General features: G+C 31.9%; 1 protein-coding gene and 1 long non-coding RNA gene across 6 annotated transcripts in view; one reads left to right on the top strand and one right to left on the bottom strand.

Annotated features, from left to right (window-relative positions):
* Positions 1–15,381, bottom strand: part of CSMD3 (CUB and Sushi multiple domains 3) — a 1,221,352-nt gene that overhangs the window by 184,418 nt on the left and 1,021,553 nt on the right. For 3 of the 5 annotated variants that reach the window (XM_021090582.2, XM_021090585.2, XM_021090586.2), the window contains 3 exons: positions 3,635–3,748; positions 3,065–3,160; positions 1,310–1,513 (listed from right to left, as the gene is read on the bottom strand). In XM_021090582.2, the coding sequence (XP_020946241.2) occupies positions 1,310–1,513; positions 3,065–3,160; positions 3,635–3,748 (414 nt within the window). The remainder of the gene's footprint in view (positions 1–1,309; positions 1,514–3,064; positions 3,161–3,634; positions 3,749–15,381) is intronic. The other 2 variants (XM_021090584.2, XM_085021036.1) reach the window with 1 other exon arrangement.
* The window catches only part of LOC146403730 (uncharacterized), an 84,869-nt gene that overhangs the window by 20,642 nt on the left and 48,846 nt on the right, over positions 1–15,381 (top strand). The window lies entirely within an intron of this gene.

Raw genomic sequence — 15,381 nt, 5'->3', positions numbered from 1 at the left:
ACCATCCATCCTTCCTTTTGATTTCTGATAGTCCTGGTTTTTACCATTTCCCCAGCACAATTATTAATAATACCTTGATGTGAATGGTAAAAGATTTAAAGCAGCTATGTCCTATACAAAGTGTGTGTTCCATGAACGTATATCACCAGGCTTTACCTTCACTCCTTCCTCAGTACAAATGAGTATCCCTTCCATATCATATCAATTAAAATTTTAAAATATATTTTAACAAAAACTATCAACACATATAATTTATCTTTAGATATGGTAAGATGTGGAATTAAAAATACCTTTTATATATTTATAACTGTATATGTTTGCATATGCACTCTTCTCTAAAGAGTTAATTGAGATTATTAAAATAAAAACAAAATTTTGCTTATCTTTTATTAAAAAAAACTTCCTCTCATTTCCAAATCACTTACCAATAAAACTTTAATGAGAAATAATTCATTAGAACTATTATTAACCTGATATTAAACTTAACTACTCTTCTTTTGGTTTAATATCATGTAACTAAAAAAAAAAAAAAAAAAAAAAAAAAAGCTCCAGCTATGTTCTTGAACCATCTGCATTTTCCACATTGATAGAATTCTACAAGATCCAAAAGCCACTGTAATGATCCCAAAATATTATAAAATTCTAGACAATTTTTTTAAATGGCTTAGGAAATGTTTTAATCTACTTCAAGTAACTTAGCAGGGCCAAGTTTAGAAAGTGTATATTTTGTCAATATAAATTAGATATAATACTAGAAAAATAAAGTTTGCAATAATGAGAATTCTGGCTAACTCTATGCCTTCTCTTTTGAAGTGTTTTTTTACTTATATTTGTGAAATACTGGGAAATGTTCTTATATTTTATACATATCATATCTGTAATTAATGGAGAAAAGAAAAAACATTTACTAATGCAAATTTTCTAATTTTTTTGATGACAAAAATCCACTTCTGTGATCCTTAAAAAATAGATAAATTCCTTACATATTGGCATAGAAATCTTTGCATAAACTCTTAAAAGTGAAAATAACACTTATTTCAAAGGATATTTGCATCTAATAATCGCCTATTAGTAGCATTCCAATTCTGTGTTATTGGAAATACGCATTTATATTTTCATTGATTGCACCACATCTCAGCTGCATAAATAGCCACTCTAATTTACATATTTAGATATATCATAACTAATACATTGTTTAAAATTTAATATAAAACTATTTTATTTGAAATAGGAGTGTTCAAATAGTCAAGGTAACTAAATTTGTTTTATAATATTTTCAGTCACAAAGCATACAAATTTTTATACTCACCAATACAGGTAGGTAAGGAATCATTCCACTGGGCCAAAGAATTCGGCACTGTATCACACCTAATTGCAATGGATCCATGGAGGATATATCCTGGATTACATTCAAAAAGAACCAATGAACCAACTGCAAATTCATTGCCAATCCTTCTTCCAAACCTTGGTTCAGGCACAGAACTGCATTGGGTGGAACTTGTTCTAGGAACAGCTGCATACAAATAATTGTTGATTTTATTTTCATAGTTGAGAGATACAGATTTCAAAATGTAACTATGCAAACAGATTTCAAAGAAATCTTCACTAACCTGAATTTTAGCTAACCATTTGAACACATCTCTAAAAGTTTTAAATTTCATACATAATATACAATTCAAAATGAATACTGCTATTGTCATTAATATTTTTCATTTAAAAACATTTTATTTTGATCCTTTAAAGAACATTAATTTTTTTCTGTTTTTTGTTTGACAAACTCACCAATATAACAATATACCTTGAGTTAGATACTTCAATTAATGGAATGATAACTGAAGGTTACATAATTTTCCTTTTTAAATTGGAATTCCAAGAGCTTACAAAAAAACAGATGTCCCGTTACATAATGTAATGTCGATTTTTTTTTAACAATATTTAGCCCTTTAAAACATAGATTTAAAAAGCAAACACAACACTTGATTAATTTCATAGCATGTTCATAAACTTAGTTGTTCAAAATATGTTTGTTATTGATGAAGGCAGTAACTAGATTCAGGTTAAGCAGAAGTCAGACAGATTAACAACAATAGAAGTTTTAATTTTAATAATCATACAATATCAAATTTGAAATTGCTTTCAGGCTTTATAGGTATATCCTTCAATTGTGACTTTTTTTGGATTAAGTAAAATAGAATGATAACAGGATGTTTTTTCTTTTTAAAACACATACAGATGGGATTAATAAGTTTGACAACAGCCCAAAAAATGATAGGTTGAATTCCAAATAGATTGGTTCCTCTTATGTGACTTGAGCGAAAATAACTTAATTTGTTTAGTGCCTTTTAAAAATCCTAATACCATGAATTGTTTACAGAGGGAAAATATTAAAAATGAGACAGTGTACTATTATAGCCAGTATAATTGGAATAAAAGTTTAATAAGAATATCAAATCACAAATGTTTATAGATATATTATGAGTAAAGTTCAAGATACATTTGAGAATGATCATATATAATTCAAACAAAATATTCTGATGATTGCTCTTAATTTAGTTTAATATAATGTGGAAAGTTGTCTATAAAAGGTGACAAAAAACCTATGTAAACTGACTTTGAATTGCACAAAAATATTTAATAGCCATGAAGAAAGTTGAGAAACTAAAACTTTAGAATGGAGTAATGATTTGCTTGGTATGTCTATGCACATCAGCACAAGAAGTTTGTACATCTTTAGCTTAGAATGCTAGACTATGAGGAAATAGAGTATGTAGAGTGAAGAATTGTCAGAAAAAAAAAAAAGATGTTTTGAAAACAGTATGCTGGAAGGAAGGAACAGCATGCAGTTAACTTGTGAATGATGATGGAAGCAATAGGTCTTTTATAACTTTGGTCAAAGAAATAGTGCTCTAATAACAGGAATGGACAGGGCAAAAGTGTTTCAAAAAACACACAGTTTCTATCTCCCCTATATGGTTATGAGGATCTCATAACTGAATTAATGCTGAACATAGCATGGAAACTTATATCATTCCTTAGTGTGTTTCTATGCTACAGGGTCACTTACCTTGATAAACAAAGTGAAATCCCTTAGCTGTTATTGGTCCAACTGAAGTAAATCGAATTGTGATCTGATTACCTGAACTCAGTGGAAGTGATTCTCCTACTCAACAAAACAAACACTAAGATATCATAAATAATTTCATTCAGTAAACCTAACAAATTATATTAATTTACACTGTCATTTGAAAACGTCAGTCTATGGTCTATCAAATTACTTTAATATATCCTACCACTGACAATATATTTTCTTTGGGTTTAGCTTCAACTGCAACATTTTAACTTGAAAGGCTTTTAGTACATTTTGATAAAATTGCTTCATTCTTTAAAGAATCTTTAAATATGACATTAAACACTACATTTACTTGATTGTAATCCCCCAAAAGAGTTGGTTTTATTTTTCTCAAGCATTGTATTACTGTTGTGTTTCTATTCTTTTTTTAAAATAAAGAATGATTCTATTTTCAGTTTACTTTATTTCTAACATGGATGACATAAATCTCAACTTTCACTATAATACCAATCAAAGTCAGTCTGTAATCAATAACTAATGCATGGCAGTTCTATTAAAGGATACCTGAATGGGATCCTGAGAGGGAAGATAACAGAGAAGATTGCTGAGTTGGCCCATCATACACCTCAACAACATCGTGGAGTGATGTCTGGAAAAATACAAACTGGCCAAACACCACTGATCAACAGGAACCAGGAGAAGCAAACAAATCACCAACCATCCAAAAACGAAAACAAAACAAAAAAACAAACAAAAAAAAATAGAAAGAGGAGGAGAGAGAGAACAAAGTATTACAATATAATAGTCATCTTTTTCTTTTCTACCTTTAAAAGAGGATAGGTGCCAATTGCTTGATATGACAGACATGTGTATTTCAGGTCATAAGAGTAATGACCATGACCTAAAAGCAGTAGAATTTTAAGACTATTGTTTAAGTAAATTAAATGGGTATAACATTTAATTTAGCTCAGAAATCATAAGGTTGGTGATTAATTCTTTATAATAACTACTTTTGATTTTTCCATCAGTTGTTTGTTTCTTTTCACTTTGTGACTCTCTTCTCTTTTTCTAAGTTTGTTCCCTCTTTTAAATAGCACAGACAAAGATTTAATTTTGGGGATTTATTTTAGATTGCTTTTAAAATGCTATTCCATTATAAATAATAGTTTCACTAGAATAAGTTCAGCAAGATACTTTTAAGGTATAGCGTTTAATTCACATTATAAGTTAAAAATGATTCCTAAATACCTATTATTAATCTTCTGCCAAAATAGACATATAATTTATGACTTTTCAGAAACTGAGACATTTTTTAATTGAGATATGAAATTTTAAAAAATTACTACTTTGATGGTAAGTACAGATCTGAAGCACTCACCAGTGGGTTTTTATACACATCTCCTTTTAACTTCATTTGGTACTTTTCCTTTAATAATGTATTACATTAACTTTATATGTAGAAACTACCCAAACTGTAGCTTACAAGGAAGGACCTTTTCTACAGCAGAAATCAGCTAGCATTTTGTTTTAAAAAAAATCAAATAGGTAAAAAAATTAATCCTTAAAACATTTCATTGACTAGAACAATTGTGGGGTTTAAAGACTATAATTTTTAAGTTTAATAATGCAAAATCAAGGTAATATTTATAAATTTGAAATCTCATTACTGTAATTAAACTATACATTTCACAAAGTTCTTCATATTTTATACATAAAATCAAGATTATGGCCATCCTATGGTGGTCATATGAAGACAGCCTTTTCATTTGAAACATGCTGAGTTTTGCATATGAACTCATACACATAATACTATAGCTACAAAGCTACACATATTTTTTGGTCTGCTAAAATAAGCTGGTGATCTCAGTCCAGTTCTCTGTGGGGTAAAAGAAAATAAACACAGAGATAGTGTTGTTGCTTTGAATAATTCCTGAACCTTAGAGGGCTGAATTTCATAAATAATCCTCCTTGAACATTTCTTCAAAGTCATGAAAACAAATTTATGCTTTTAACAACTCAGATACATGTAGTCAATTATTGTAATGGTTTCCAAGTCATATGAAAAATATCTAGTTCATACCTTTTTAAAAGATCCATATTTAGGTCTACGGAATCCCAAGCATAACATTCAAAAACAACTTTCCCTAAAATATTAAGAATGTTTTTGTTTTCAGTCTTTGCATTTATTTAGATTGGTGTTTGGATGGTCTGGTTTCAGATGTGTCTTTAAAAGTTTCTACTGTAATGAAGATGTTGCCATTGCCTTTCCATGTGTCAGTGCTGCTCTCTCCCTCAAAAAAAAATCTAGGTAGTCTAATTACAGGAACTTTGCCAAATCAAGTATGCTGTGCAACAAGGCTCTTGACAGATAATATTCCTTCTCTATATCTTTCTAGCAAGCCATTAAGAAAAACATTACAATTAAGCATCCTTTATCTCTGTCTTCCTAAATATCTCAAATATTCCACAATGAAATATGTCCAACTTCCAAACAACATCTAAAACAACCAGAATACAGTGATCCAAGATCTTTCTTTAAGAAAAAAGAAAAACAAACAAACAAACAAAAAAACACTTCCTCTTTTTTCTTGCCTATAGGCTTCTTGTTCTTATTAACTATTACTTCTCTATAGATAGACCAGAGTTTTGTGTCACCTGTAAATTAGGTATGTTGAGACTGTAACTTTTAATGACATAGCAGTAACACTGCATATTTGTATTACATTAAGTAAAGAAAACTCAAAAGGAGTTCCCGTCGTGGCTCAGTGGAAATGAATTCAACTTAGGAACCATGAAGTTTCAGGTTCAATCCCTGGCCTCGCTCAGTGGGTTAAGGGTCCGGCATTGCTGTGAACTGTGCTGTAGGTCACAGACGTGGCTTGGATCCTGCATTGTTGTGGCTGTGGCGTAGGCTGGCAGCTACAGCTCAGATTAGACCCCTAGCCTGGGACCCTCCACATGCCGTGGGTGTGGGCCTGAAAAGACAAAAAGACAAAAAAATAAAAACAGAAGACTCAAAATACCCTTTGAGTGGTGTTAGTAACTGCACCTGCTGTGAAGAGATTGAGGAGAACTTTGAGAAGAGTAGTGGGTAAGAGAGTGGCCTGTTGAATCTTGCTTTATTAACCCATCAGTAAGCTTACTTCCCCTTAACTTTAACCTTACTCTGCAGTAACATGGCCAATAAGAAATTTAAATTAATGATAGCTTTTATTAGAAAAACTCTGAGAGGGTAATGAATAAGTGCTTTGTAGTGTGAAGAATCAAAAAAGTTTTCATAGTGATGAGATTTCCAACACATTACCAGGTTAACTATTATTTTACTCAGTTGATAAGTTATATTTCTGAACCAAATCTCCCCTTCTTGGCCAGAAATCTCAAGAAGTAAATGGTTACCCCTATGTTTCCTTTCCCATTGTCTGTAAATGTCTTAATTTACTTAATTTTACTATGTTCAGCTAGCAGTAGGTCTTTTGCTTCTAAAATATTCTGAATAGCCAACTGTACTCTGCATAGTTGAGACTTATGTAGGAAAAAAAAAAGTGAAATATTTTAAGGTGGATCAAAAGGTAACTGGATGTTGATTTTTGGTAAGCAAGTGTTGTCTAACACATAATTCTGGGTCACCTGTGTTTACGGGGTCTCTGGTGTAATGCATAGGATTATTGTTGTCCAATGGACAGACTTATTTTTTAGGTTTTTAAATTCATTTCAGTAGTCTATCTATCTACCAATCCATCAATTTAATTTGGTTATTTGAATTCTTTTCTGTTTTTTTTTTTTTTTGTCTTTTTTGTTGTTGTTGTTGTTGTTGCTATTTCTTGGGCCGCTCCCGCTCCCTGGCTAGGGGTTGAATCGGAGCTGTAGCCACCGGCCTACGCCAGAGCCACAGCAACGTGGGATCCGAGCCACGTCTGCAACCTACACCACAGCTCACGGCAATGCCAGATCGTTAACCCACTGAGCAAGGGCAGGGACCAAACCCGCAACCTCATGGTTCCTAGTCGGATTCGTTAACCACTGCGCCACAACAGGAACTCCCTGAATTCTTTTTTGAACTTCTGTGGAATCTTACAGGCTTAAGTTAATGAGTCAAATAACAATTTTAATTAATGAGTTAGTTAAATAATTTTAACACATTTTATATTTGTATGGGAGTAATAATCATGTCCTCTTTAAAAAAAAATACCTTTTTCAACACTGATCTAGAAACTAACATCTCAACCTAATGGCTAGAGCACCTTTTTTTTTTTTTTTTTTTTTTTTTTTTCCTTAGGACTACAATTAACTCCCAAAGTCTGGGCTGATTATGCTTTCTGGAATAATTAGCCACTCTCTATCTTCTTTTTCTTAGTTTCCAACAGGAATATAGAATTCTTTGCATCTCAGCTCCAAGCTGCTTTCTCTTTCTCTGGAGATTTGCATGAAGACACCAAAAGCACTTTGCTCTCAAACTATTAGGGCAGGCTGTAAACACTAACTGTTTCTTAAAGGAAACACCATTTTAAAGGGATTTTTTTTTTTTCCTTCTTTAAGCAAAGTGGATGTTAAAAATACTGTTTCTAACTTTTTTATTAAAAATCCTTTTTTACAATATATGTATTACTGCAAGCTAGAAGTGGGAAGAAACAAACTTAGTAAGGTAGAATTAAACACTTAAAAATCTATATGAAAAAGTCAATGCAAATAATATATTATTATTTCTGAAATTACTTCTGAGTCTCTTATTTTTGATATATTTTATCCAAGAATACAGTTTATTAATTCAACTACTATTCACTGATTGTATTCTAGGATGTATAAGGGACTTAGCTAAATGTTTGGGTTAAAAAGTGACATAAAGAAAGGGTCTCTGCTTCTTAGATTCCCTTCATTAGATTTGTGGTCATTCAGGTGGCAGCTTATCTTTATTCTTTGTATGAGAAGATGTTAGATTTCCTAATTAAGTTAATTATAAATCACAGGGGTATTGTAGGCACATCTTTCCATACTGATAATTGCTACACTAATTGTTCAATCTGTTCTCCAAACCAAGTCCTCTACAAAAAATATCTAATGGGCAATATTTAGGGGAAGTCCCGGATTGCATTTAAAAGAAAGTCATATTTTAGATGTTTAAAAATAATTTAAATAGTCTATTTAAATCAGTTAAATCACTTAAAAATAAGAAACCTCTAGCTTAGGATATATCTGTTAGAACATTTACCACAACTACAAAATTTTATTCTAGTTTATGTGCTCTCCCAGAGGAAATAAACTCAGAATGAGACCAGGCATCAGACCTATCTACTCTTCTTTGCATATGAAGCAAGGTTTATTTGACATTTCATTTTTACAGTATCATACTCAACCAGACAGAGTAGCAGGGTTCCATTTACTGAGAAGTCCTGCAGGGTTTAAGTGTTCACTAAACTACTTTCAAAGAGCATTTGTTTCCTGTTCTATACAAAACTTTGTCAAATCCTTTCTCCTTAAGTCGTGTTCATTTAACTCCCAAGACTTTTGTCCATTCTGTTTAATTTAACGATCCCAAATGTAAGTCAATAAATAATAAAAGAGAATTGAGATGGCAGAAAGAAACTCCTGAGCTTTAGTATGGCTTCACTGTTAAAATATTTTGTGCAGACCAACAGTCTCTCTGAAAATATCATTGTGGGAAATAGTACAGTAGGTGACACAACACACGAATGGTTTAGTGTCGAGAGGGTGTGCATTTGTTTAGAATACGAATCAATAGAACAAATAAGGTAAAGCTCCCTTTTCCATTAAACTCTATGCTGGAATATTACTGAAATGTTCCTCTGTTGCCTAAGTAAGTCAGAAAGTTTTGGAAGTTATATTTGATTTTTGTGCCATCAAAACAACACTGTGCAGAGGCTCACTGATTTAGCAATTAATTAACTTCAAATGAGGATAATAAAACAAACATGAACATGGTTACTGTTATTCAGTGATCAGGAATTTAATTAAAAATTAAAAGTGAGTTTATGCAAATAAATAAGGGTTTCAATTTTGTTTTACCAAATTTGATTTTCTCTCAGAAGAGAATATTTCACAGAGTATCGCAATGGCATACTAGTGTAAGAAGGAAAAAAACCCAAATCAGCCCGGGAACTGATGTAACCACTTCTGCAAAAGGTGGTAAATAGTTAAAATTAAAATATGTAAGAGGTTGTGGGAGTTCCCACTGTGGCTCAGTGGTTAAGGAACCCAACTAGGAACCATGAGGTTGGGGGTTCAATCCCTGGCCTCACTCAGTGGGTTAAGGATCCGGCATTGCCATGAGCTGTGGTGTAGGTCGCAGATGCCGCTCGGATCCCGTGTTGCTGTGGCTCTGGCGTAGGCTGGCAGCTACCGCTCCAATTCGACCCCTAGCCTGGGAATCTCCATATGCCCTGGGTGTGGCCCTAGAAAAGACCAAAAAAAAAAAAAAAAATAATAATAATAATAATAAAATAAAATAAAACAAAACAAAATAAAACAAAATATCTAAGAGGTTGTAGTAAATTCAGGTCTGATCCTAACTTGCTTTGATGTATAACGATTCAAATTTGGTGGAGGAAGGCAGGGCAGTAGGATTCTCTGGGCAGAGATAGTTCTGGTAGTCAGATGGGTAGTACATTATTAATTATGATGCCAAGTACCTAAATGCCAAAATTTCTTTGCTCTATGACAATGAATTAAGTAACTTAAAGACTGTCAACATCTGAAGCTGAGCAGATTTAGAAGGATTGATGCCAAAGGATTCTACCTCTCAAGGACTGAATGTAGGATGAGCCACAAAGGAAAGCTACCTCACCTTTCCATGCCTCAATTTCCTTATCTGTAAAGTAGGGATAATACAAATGCCTAACTTTACAGGACTTATATGAATATGAGATAAATTTATACTTGTAAAACACTTCGGACAGTGCCTGAAACACAGTGATAAATATGAGTTACTATCACTAATAACATGATTTAGTAAATATATATTCTACTAATTTAATCTGAAAGTTTACTGATAGGCAAAATTTAATTGACCTTTGATGTTAAAGAGCAAATCTTTTCTAATTCTCTACTTTCCATAAATGTATATTTAGAACAAATGCTAGAATTGATTATGTTAGAGGAGTGGTCCAACTATTTAAATCAAGATTCATTTGTATTTTGAATTGAAAATGGCTATACACTTCTCTAACTGCTTAATTTTACATTCTCCTTTTGGATGAAATATGAAAATGTAATTAGCAGCTTTCTCTGTGGGCTAAGAAAAATGAAGCAAGGTTAGAGAGCATTCATCTTTTGTTTTGTTTACTTCCTTCATACCACTCTGTTTCAAAGGCATAGGAATTCCATCACAAAAAAAAAAAAAAAAATAGTTTCTCACGCGAAGGAGTCTGGGCAGAAAAAGGAACATATAAATTCCTATTAGATCTCAGCTTGTTTCTCAACATTCCTGTTGCTCCTTTTGCAAAATCTGCACATTATTTTGTATTCTAGAGCTCATTTTGATTATATTAAGCACTCAGCTGGTTGGTCACTCTGCTACAATGTTTTTAGTTAAGTCCTCATGTATGCTTAGCTTGCATTTTATGCACCGACACAGCACAGAAGAAAGCACACATGTGTACCCTCACTATCGACAGAACAGAAATAAAGATACTAAACAAAGGTGTATTTGGAACTGGACTTGATTATGTGTAAAAGCATAAAAAAATAACTGTTGATGACGTAAGCTATCAAAAAGTTTGTCTAGCTTTTTATTAATTTTACCTCATATTTTCATCTGATATGAATATTTCAAGATAATAAGTGTGGCAGTATCCAAGTATGTATGCAAAAGGTTTTCTTTAAAAAAAATTATGGAGGTATAGTTGACTTATAATGTTGTATTAGTTTTAGGTGTACAGCAAAGTGAATCAGTTATACACATACATATACCCATTCCTTTTTCCCATGTAAGTACAGAATATTAAGTAGATTTTTCTGTGCTATATAGTAGGTCCTTGTTAGTTATCTATTTAATATATAGTAGGGTCTATATGTTAATCCCAAACTCCTAACTTATCCTTCTGCCCATCCACCGGTTACTCCTTTGGTAATCATAAATTTGATTTTGAAATCTGTGAGTTTGTTTCTGTTTTATAAGTTTTTTTGTATCATATTTATTAGATTCCACATACAAGTGATACATATGATATTTATCTTTTTCTAATCTACTTCACTTAGTATGATAATCTTTAGGTCTAGCTATGTTGCTGCAAATGGCATTATTCCATTCTAAAAGGCTTCCTTTTAACATTATTGACATGTACAGAACTCTTTGCTCTCTATATGCTCTTGCTATGAAACCAGGGGTATAAACAGCTTCAAGGTTGCATTTTGTGATCATTATACCACTTGGATACCTCATGATTTTAAACCCTTTCTCACTTAAAGATGATTACAAGATCGCAATCTTATGAAAAACATATAGAAAAAAATATGATAATTAAGTCTCAAAAGAACTAAAAAAGCAACTTTTAAAACTAGTCACAAATAAAACCAGTGTGCTCCTTGTTTCCATCATCTAGCACTGGCAAATCTGGGCAGAAGTCATATTAATTGATATAAGTGAGTTTAATCAGTATTTTGAAAAGTTTTATGTTTTCTATGTATAAGTGAGATTCCAAATACTTACTATTATTGTAGTACAATACTATTAAACTATTAACTCACAATGAGGTGTTTATACTAATATAGCATTTTAGTTAAGGTGAGTTAAGTGAATCAAATGCCAATTAGGGACTGTTACAGTATCTACACAGAAGCTAGGCTCCATCCTGGATGCTTGCACCAATCCTGACCTAGAGCAAACAATCTCTAAATTCTAGGTTAGCAGTTCACAGAGTACAATGAGATCATTCTGTCTCTGAAAATAAATATACCAAAATCTTGTTATTGCTATTTTGTAACAATTAGGAAATAAAAAAGGTTATTAAAAATAATTCATGGCTCTGACCATGGTACCCAATTATCCAGTAATTTACAAGCTGCAGAAATCTAGTCTTGCTTTTAACTCAACAGTAAATGAGATCATAATTTATTTTCCTGTGACCAATTTCTTGTGTGATACTCTGTTGACCCAAAAACCAGGCTTACTGAATAAATCTGTAATATCTACTTTCAGACTTCTCTACAGCTGACATTTATATCCATAATGTGATAGTATTCTTACCACCAAAGTTTCAAAACTGTCTATTTGACATATTTTAAATACACAGGCACTGTAAACAAACAAACAAATAAAAAAATAAAAACCTCTTGTAGCAAATATAGTTCAATTTATTTAATTGTTCCAGGAGCAAATATCCATTCAACTGCAAGCCAGTAGCTTATTCGCAATTTGGCAGTTATAACATTTCCCAACAGCTGAAAACTAATTTGGTGTTTAAAAAGCAATGAAATTCTGGAAAAACACAGTAAGCATTTCTCCTATATATATTTAAAAGAGTTAAAATAGAAAAGCAAAATTAAAAGTTTAAAGTGTTAGAATACTTTATTAACACTTCTTTTTCCTATTCTATTTGGATGAATGTTTTCCTTTAATTACCCTTAAGATATGTTTCTATATATTTGGCACTACATCAGCTAAATTCCAGCTATACTAGATGAATTTGGGTCAGGAAAATATTATCACATGGGCTATAAGTGTGAGGATTTTTTTTTTATTATGAAAAGTTCCATACGTATATGAAGTAGAATAGTAAAATAAACACCTGTGAACCCATAATCTACTTTCAACACTTACCAGCATTTGCTAATTTTGCTTCATTTATTCTCTCTTATCCTCCATGCACCACCCCCCTCATATTCCCAACCTGAGAATGCTTTAAAACAACTCCCGATATTATAACCTTTTCTATAAATTCTTCAGTATTTCTAGCTAATAGATAAGGACTTTAAAAAATAACAACAGAAGTAACTACAGTCCTGTCCTGGCTCAGTGGTAATGAACCTGAATAGTATCCATGGGGAGGTGGATTCAATCCCTGGTCTAGCTAGGAGGATTGAGGATCTGGCATTGCTGTAAACTCTTTATGGTTTGCAGACAACTTGGATCTGGCATTGTTGTGGCCCTGGCATAGACCTGCAACTCCAATTAGACCTCTAGCCTGGGAACTTCCAAATACCAAGGCTTCGGTCCTTAAAATAAAATAATTAAAAAATAACATAAATAAAACAAAATAATAAAATAAATAGAATAAAATTATTTAAAAAAACAAAAAACAAAAGAAACTAGCAACAATATATCATTTAGTAACAATTTCTTGATCCCATTCACCTAATTTTCTTCAAAAGAAGAAGTATTTTTACAGTTTCTTCAATCAAATCAGGATCCCGACAAAATTCATACATTTCACTAGGTTGCTATGTCACTAAAGTCTCTTAGTGTATAAAATTTATGACCTCCATCTTATTTTTATTGTCATGTATTTATGGAAAAATATGTATATTTTAAAGTCAAGGAGACTAAAATAGGATAAAACTCAACTGCTCAAAATTTTACTGGCATCTAGATTTCACTGAGAGTTAATTTTATGAAATTACTGAAGCAAGTAGTTTTTTGTTTAGAGGACAGTTCTGGAGGTAAGTTAATTAGTATGTGGACACAGTTCCTGATCTACCTAACCCCCATTTCAACCAGAGCAACTTTGTTTCCTTCTATTTCATATCTGGGACTCTCACATACAATCTAGCACCAAGCCTGGATTCAAATTCTTTCCTTCACTGAATTTTTTGAATGACACTCTGCATATTGCCTCCTACACATACCACATCTTTTCTGCAGGCACAATATCCTGAACCCTTCATTTATCAAAGTTCCACTGCCTAAAGGCTCTTTAATTCACAGAATTTCCGTCTATTTTAGGTTGACAGATGGGTGTGGCTACATCATTTAACAATATTTTAAGGAGTTTCTCAGTTTTCCCAAAAGTTATCACTAGTAATCTTTTTAATTTGGGCTCTAGTTTCACCATGTTGAGACTCCTCTTGCTTACACTTAGTCATAACAAAGGGAATTCCAAGCAGACAGAATCCTACCATGTTCTGAGATTTATTTTCCTGGACCATAGTCCATTAGAAATGTCCAATTAAAGAGAGATAATTTGCTATAGCTAAACATTTAGAAAATAGACTATCTGGTATATTCAGTTATTTACTAAATTAACAAAAATTATGTTAAAAAAGGCATTATATTAATCTATTATTATTCATTGAACTCTTACTATATGTGAGGATCTGTGCTAAGTTCCTTATGTATAGCAGCTAGATTGATCCTCAAAACAATCTGAGTGAGCACTATTATCTCCACTTTAAATATGGGGCAAAAAAATTGAAACTTAAAATAAGTTAAGTCAAATAGTAAAACTTACAAAGCCAGCAAAGAGAAGAGCTAAGATTTGAATTCATGGAATATAAATCTGTTTTGAGCCTGTATTAACCACTACCCTATAGAGCATGGAGTCTACTAATGAACAAGCAGCCTTGAGCATCACTGAGATCTCACTATAGCAAAACCTGACAATTAAGACCCATGTTAAAGATTCTGAACTAAAGGAAAAGATAAATTAATTTTGGATATTTTATTCATAAAAATTGGAAATATTTTTATTGTATATTTACATGTGCATTTTTCTTAAGTGGGCCAATATTATTTAGTATCAATAATAGAGGAGTAAATGCCTGTTATCTTGAAAATATGTTAATATCATTTACATAATTTATATAAAATATATTCTTAATAAATAAGTTGTTTTATGTTATGTAGACAATACGTTTTGGGGTAATTTTAAGAATTCAGGGGAATAGCAAAATCTATTAAATGGCTTTTGCATTCATAATTATTACAAAATAAAATCTTAGTCATAAAGACCCTGAGATTTGCGATCTTGTAAATCTAGATTTAACTAGCTTTAGTACTTACTATTGGGTGACTTTGACCAAATTACTATAAACCTTTGTGGATGTTTTTCCTAATATTCAAAGTAATATCCACTCCATTGGATTGTTGAAAAGTCTAATCTGTAAAGTGTTTCGTTTTGTCCAGTAGGTGCTTAATATACACAAAAACAGTCATGCATACATGTATACACACACACACACACACAAAGACATATACCATACTGTTACCTTTCTGATCTCTCCGAAAATTTAAAATCAATATACAGTTTTGTAAATAAATGAAATTAACCATTTTCTAACTCTGCCAAATATGATGTTTGGGAGTAATGGTAGTAATCTTAACAATAGAAATAAATAAAAATGATAAAATATCAGTTTTCCAA

Source organism: Sus scrofa, chromosome 4 (assembly GCF_054392235.1).
Source record: "Sus scrofa isolate SSC_HxYL_T2T_F1_AM1 chromosome 4, Sscrofa_HxYL_maternal_Yorkshire_Landrace_v2.0, whole genome shotgun sequence".
Lineage (NCBI taxonomy): Eukaryota > Metazoa > Chordata > Mammalia > Artiodactyla > Suidae > Sus > Sus scrofa.
Note: the sequence above shows the minus strand (reverse complement) of the source record. Positions and strands in the feature narration are given on the sequence as shown.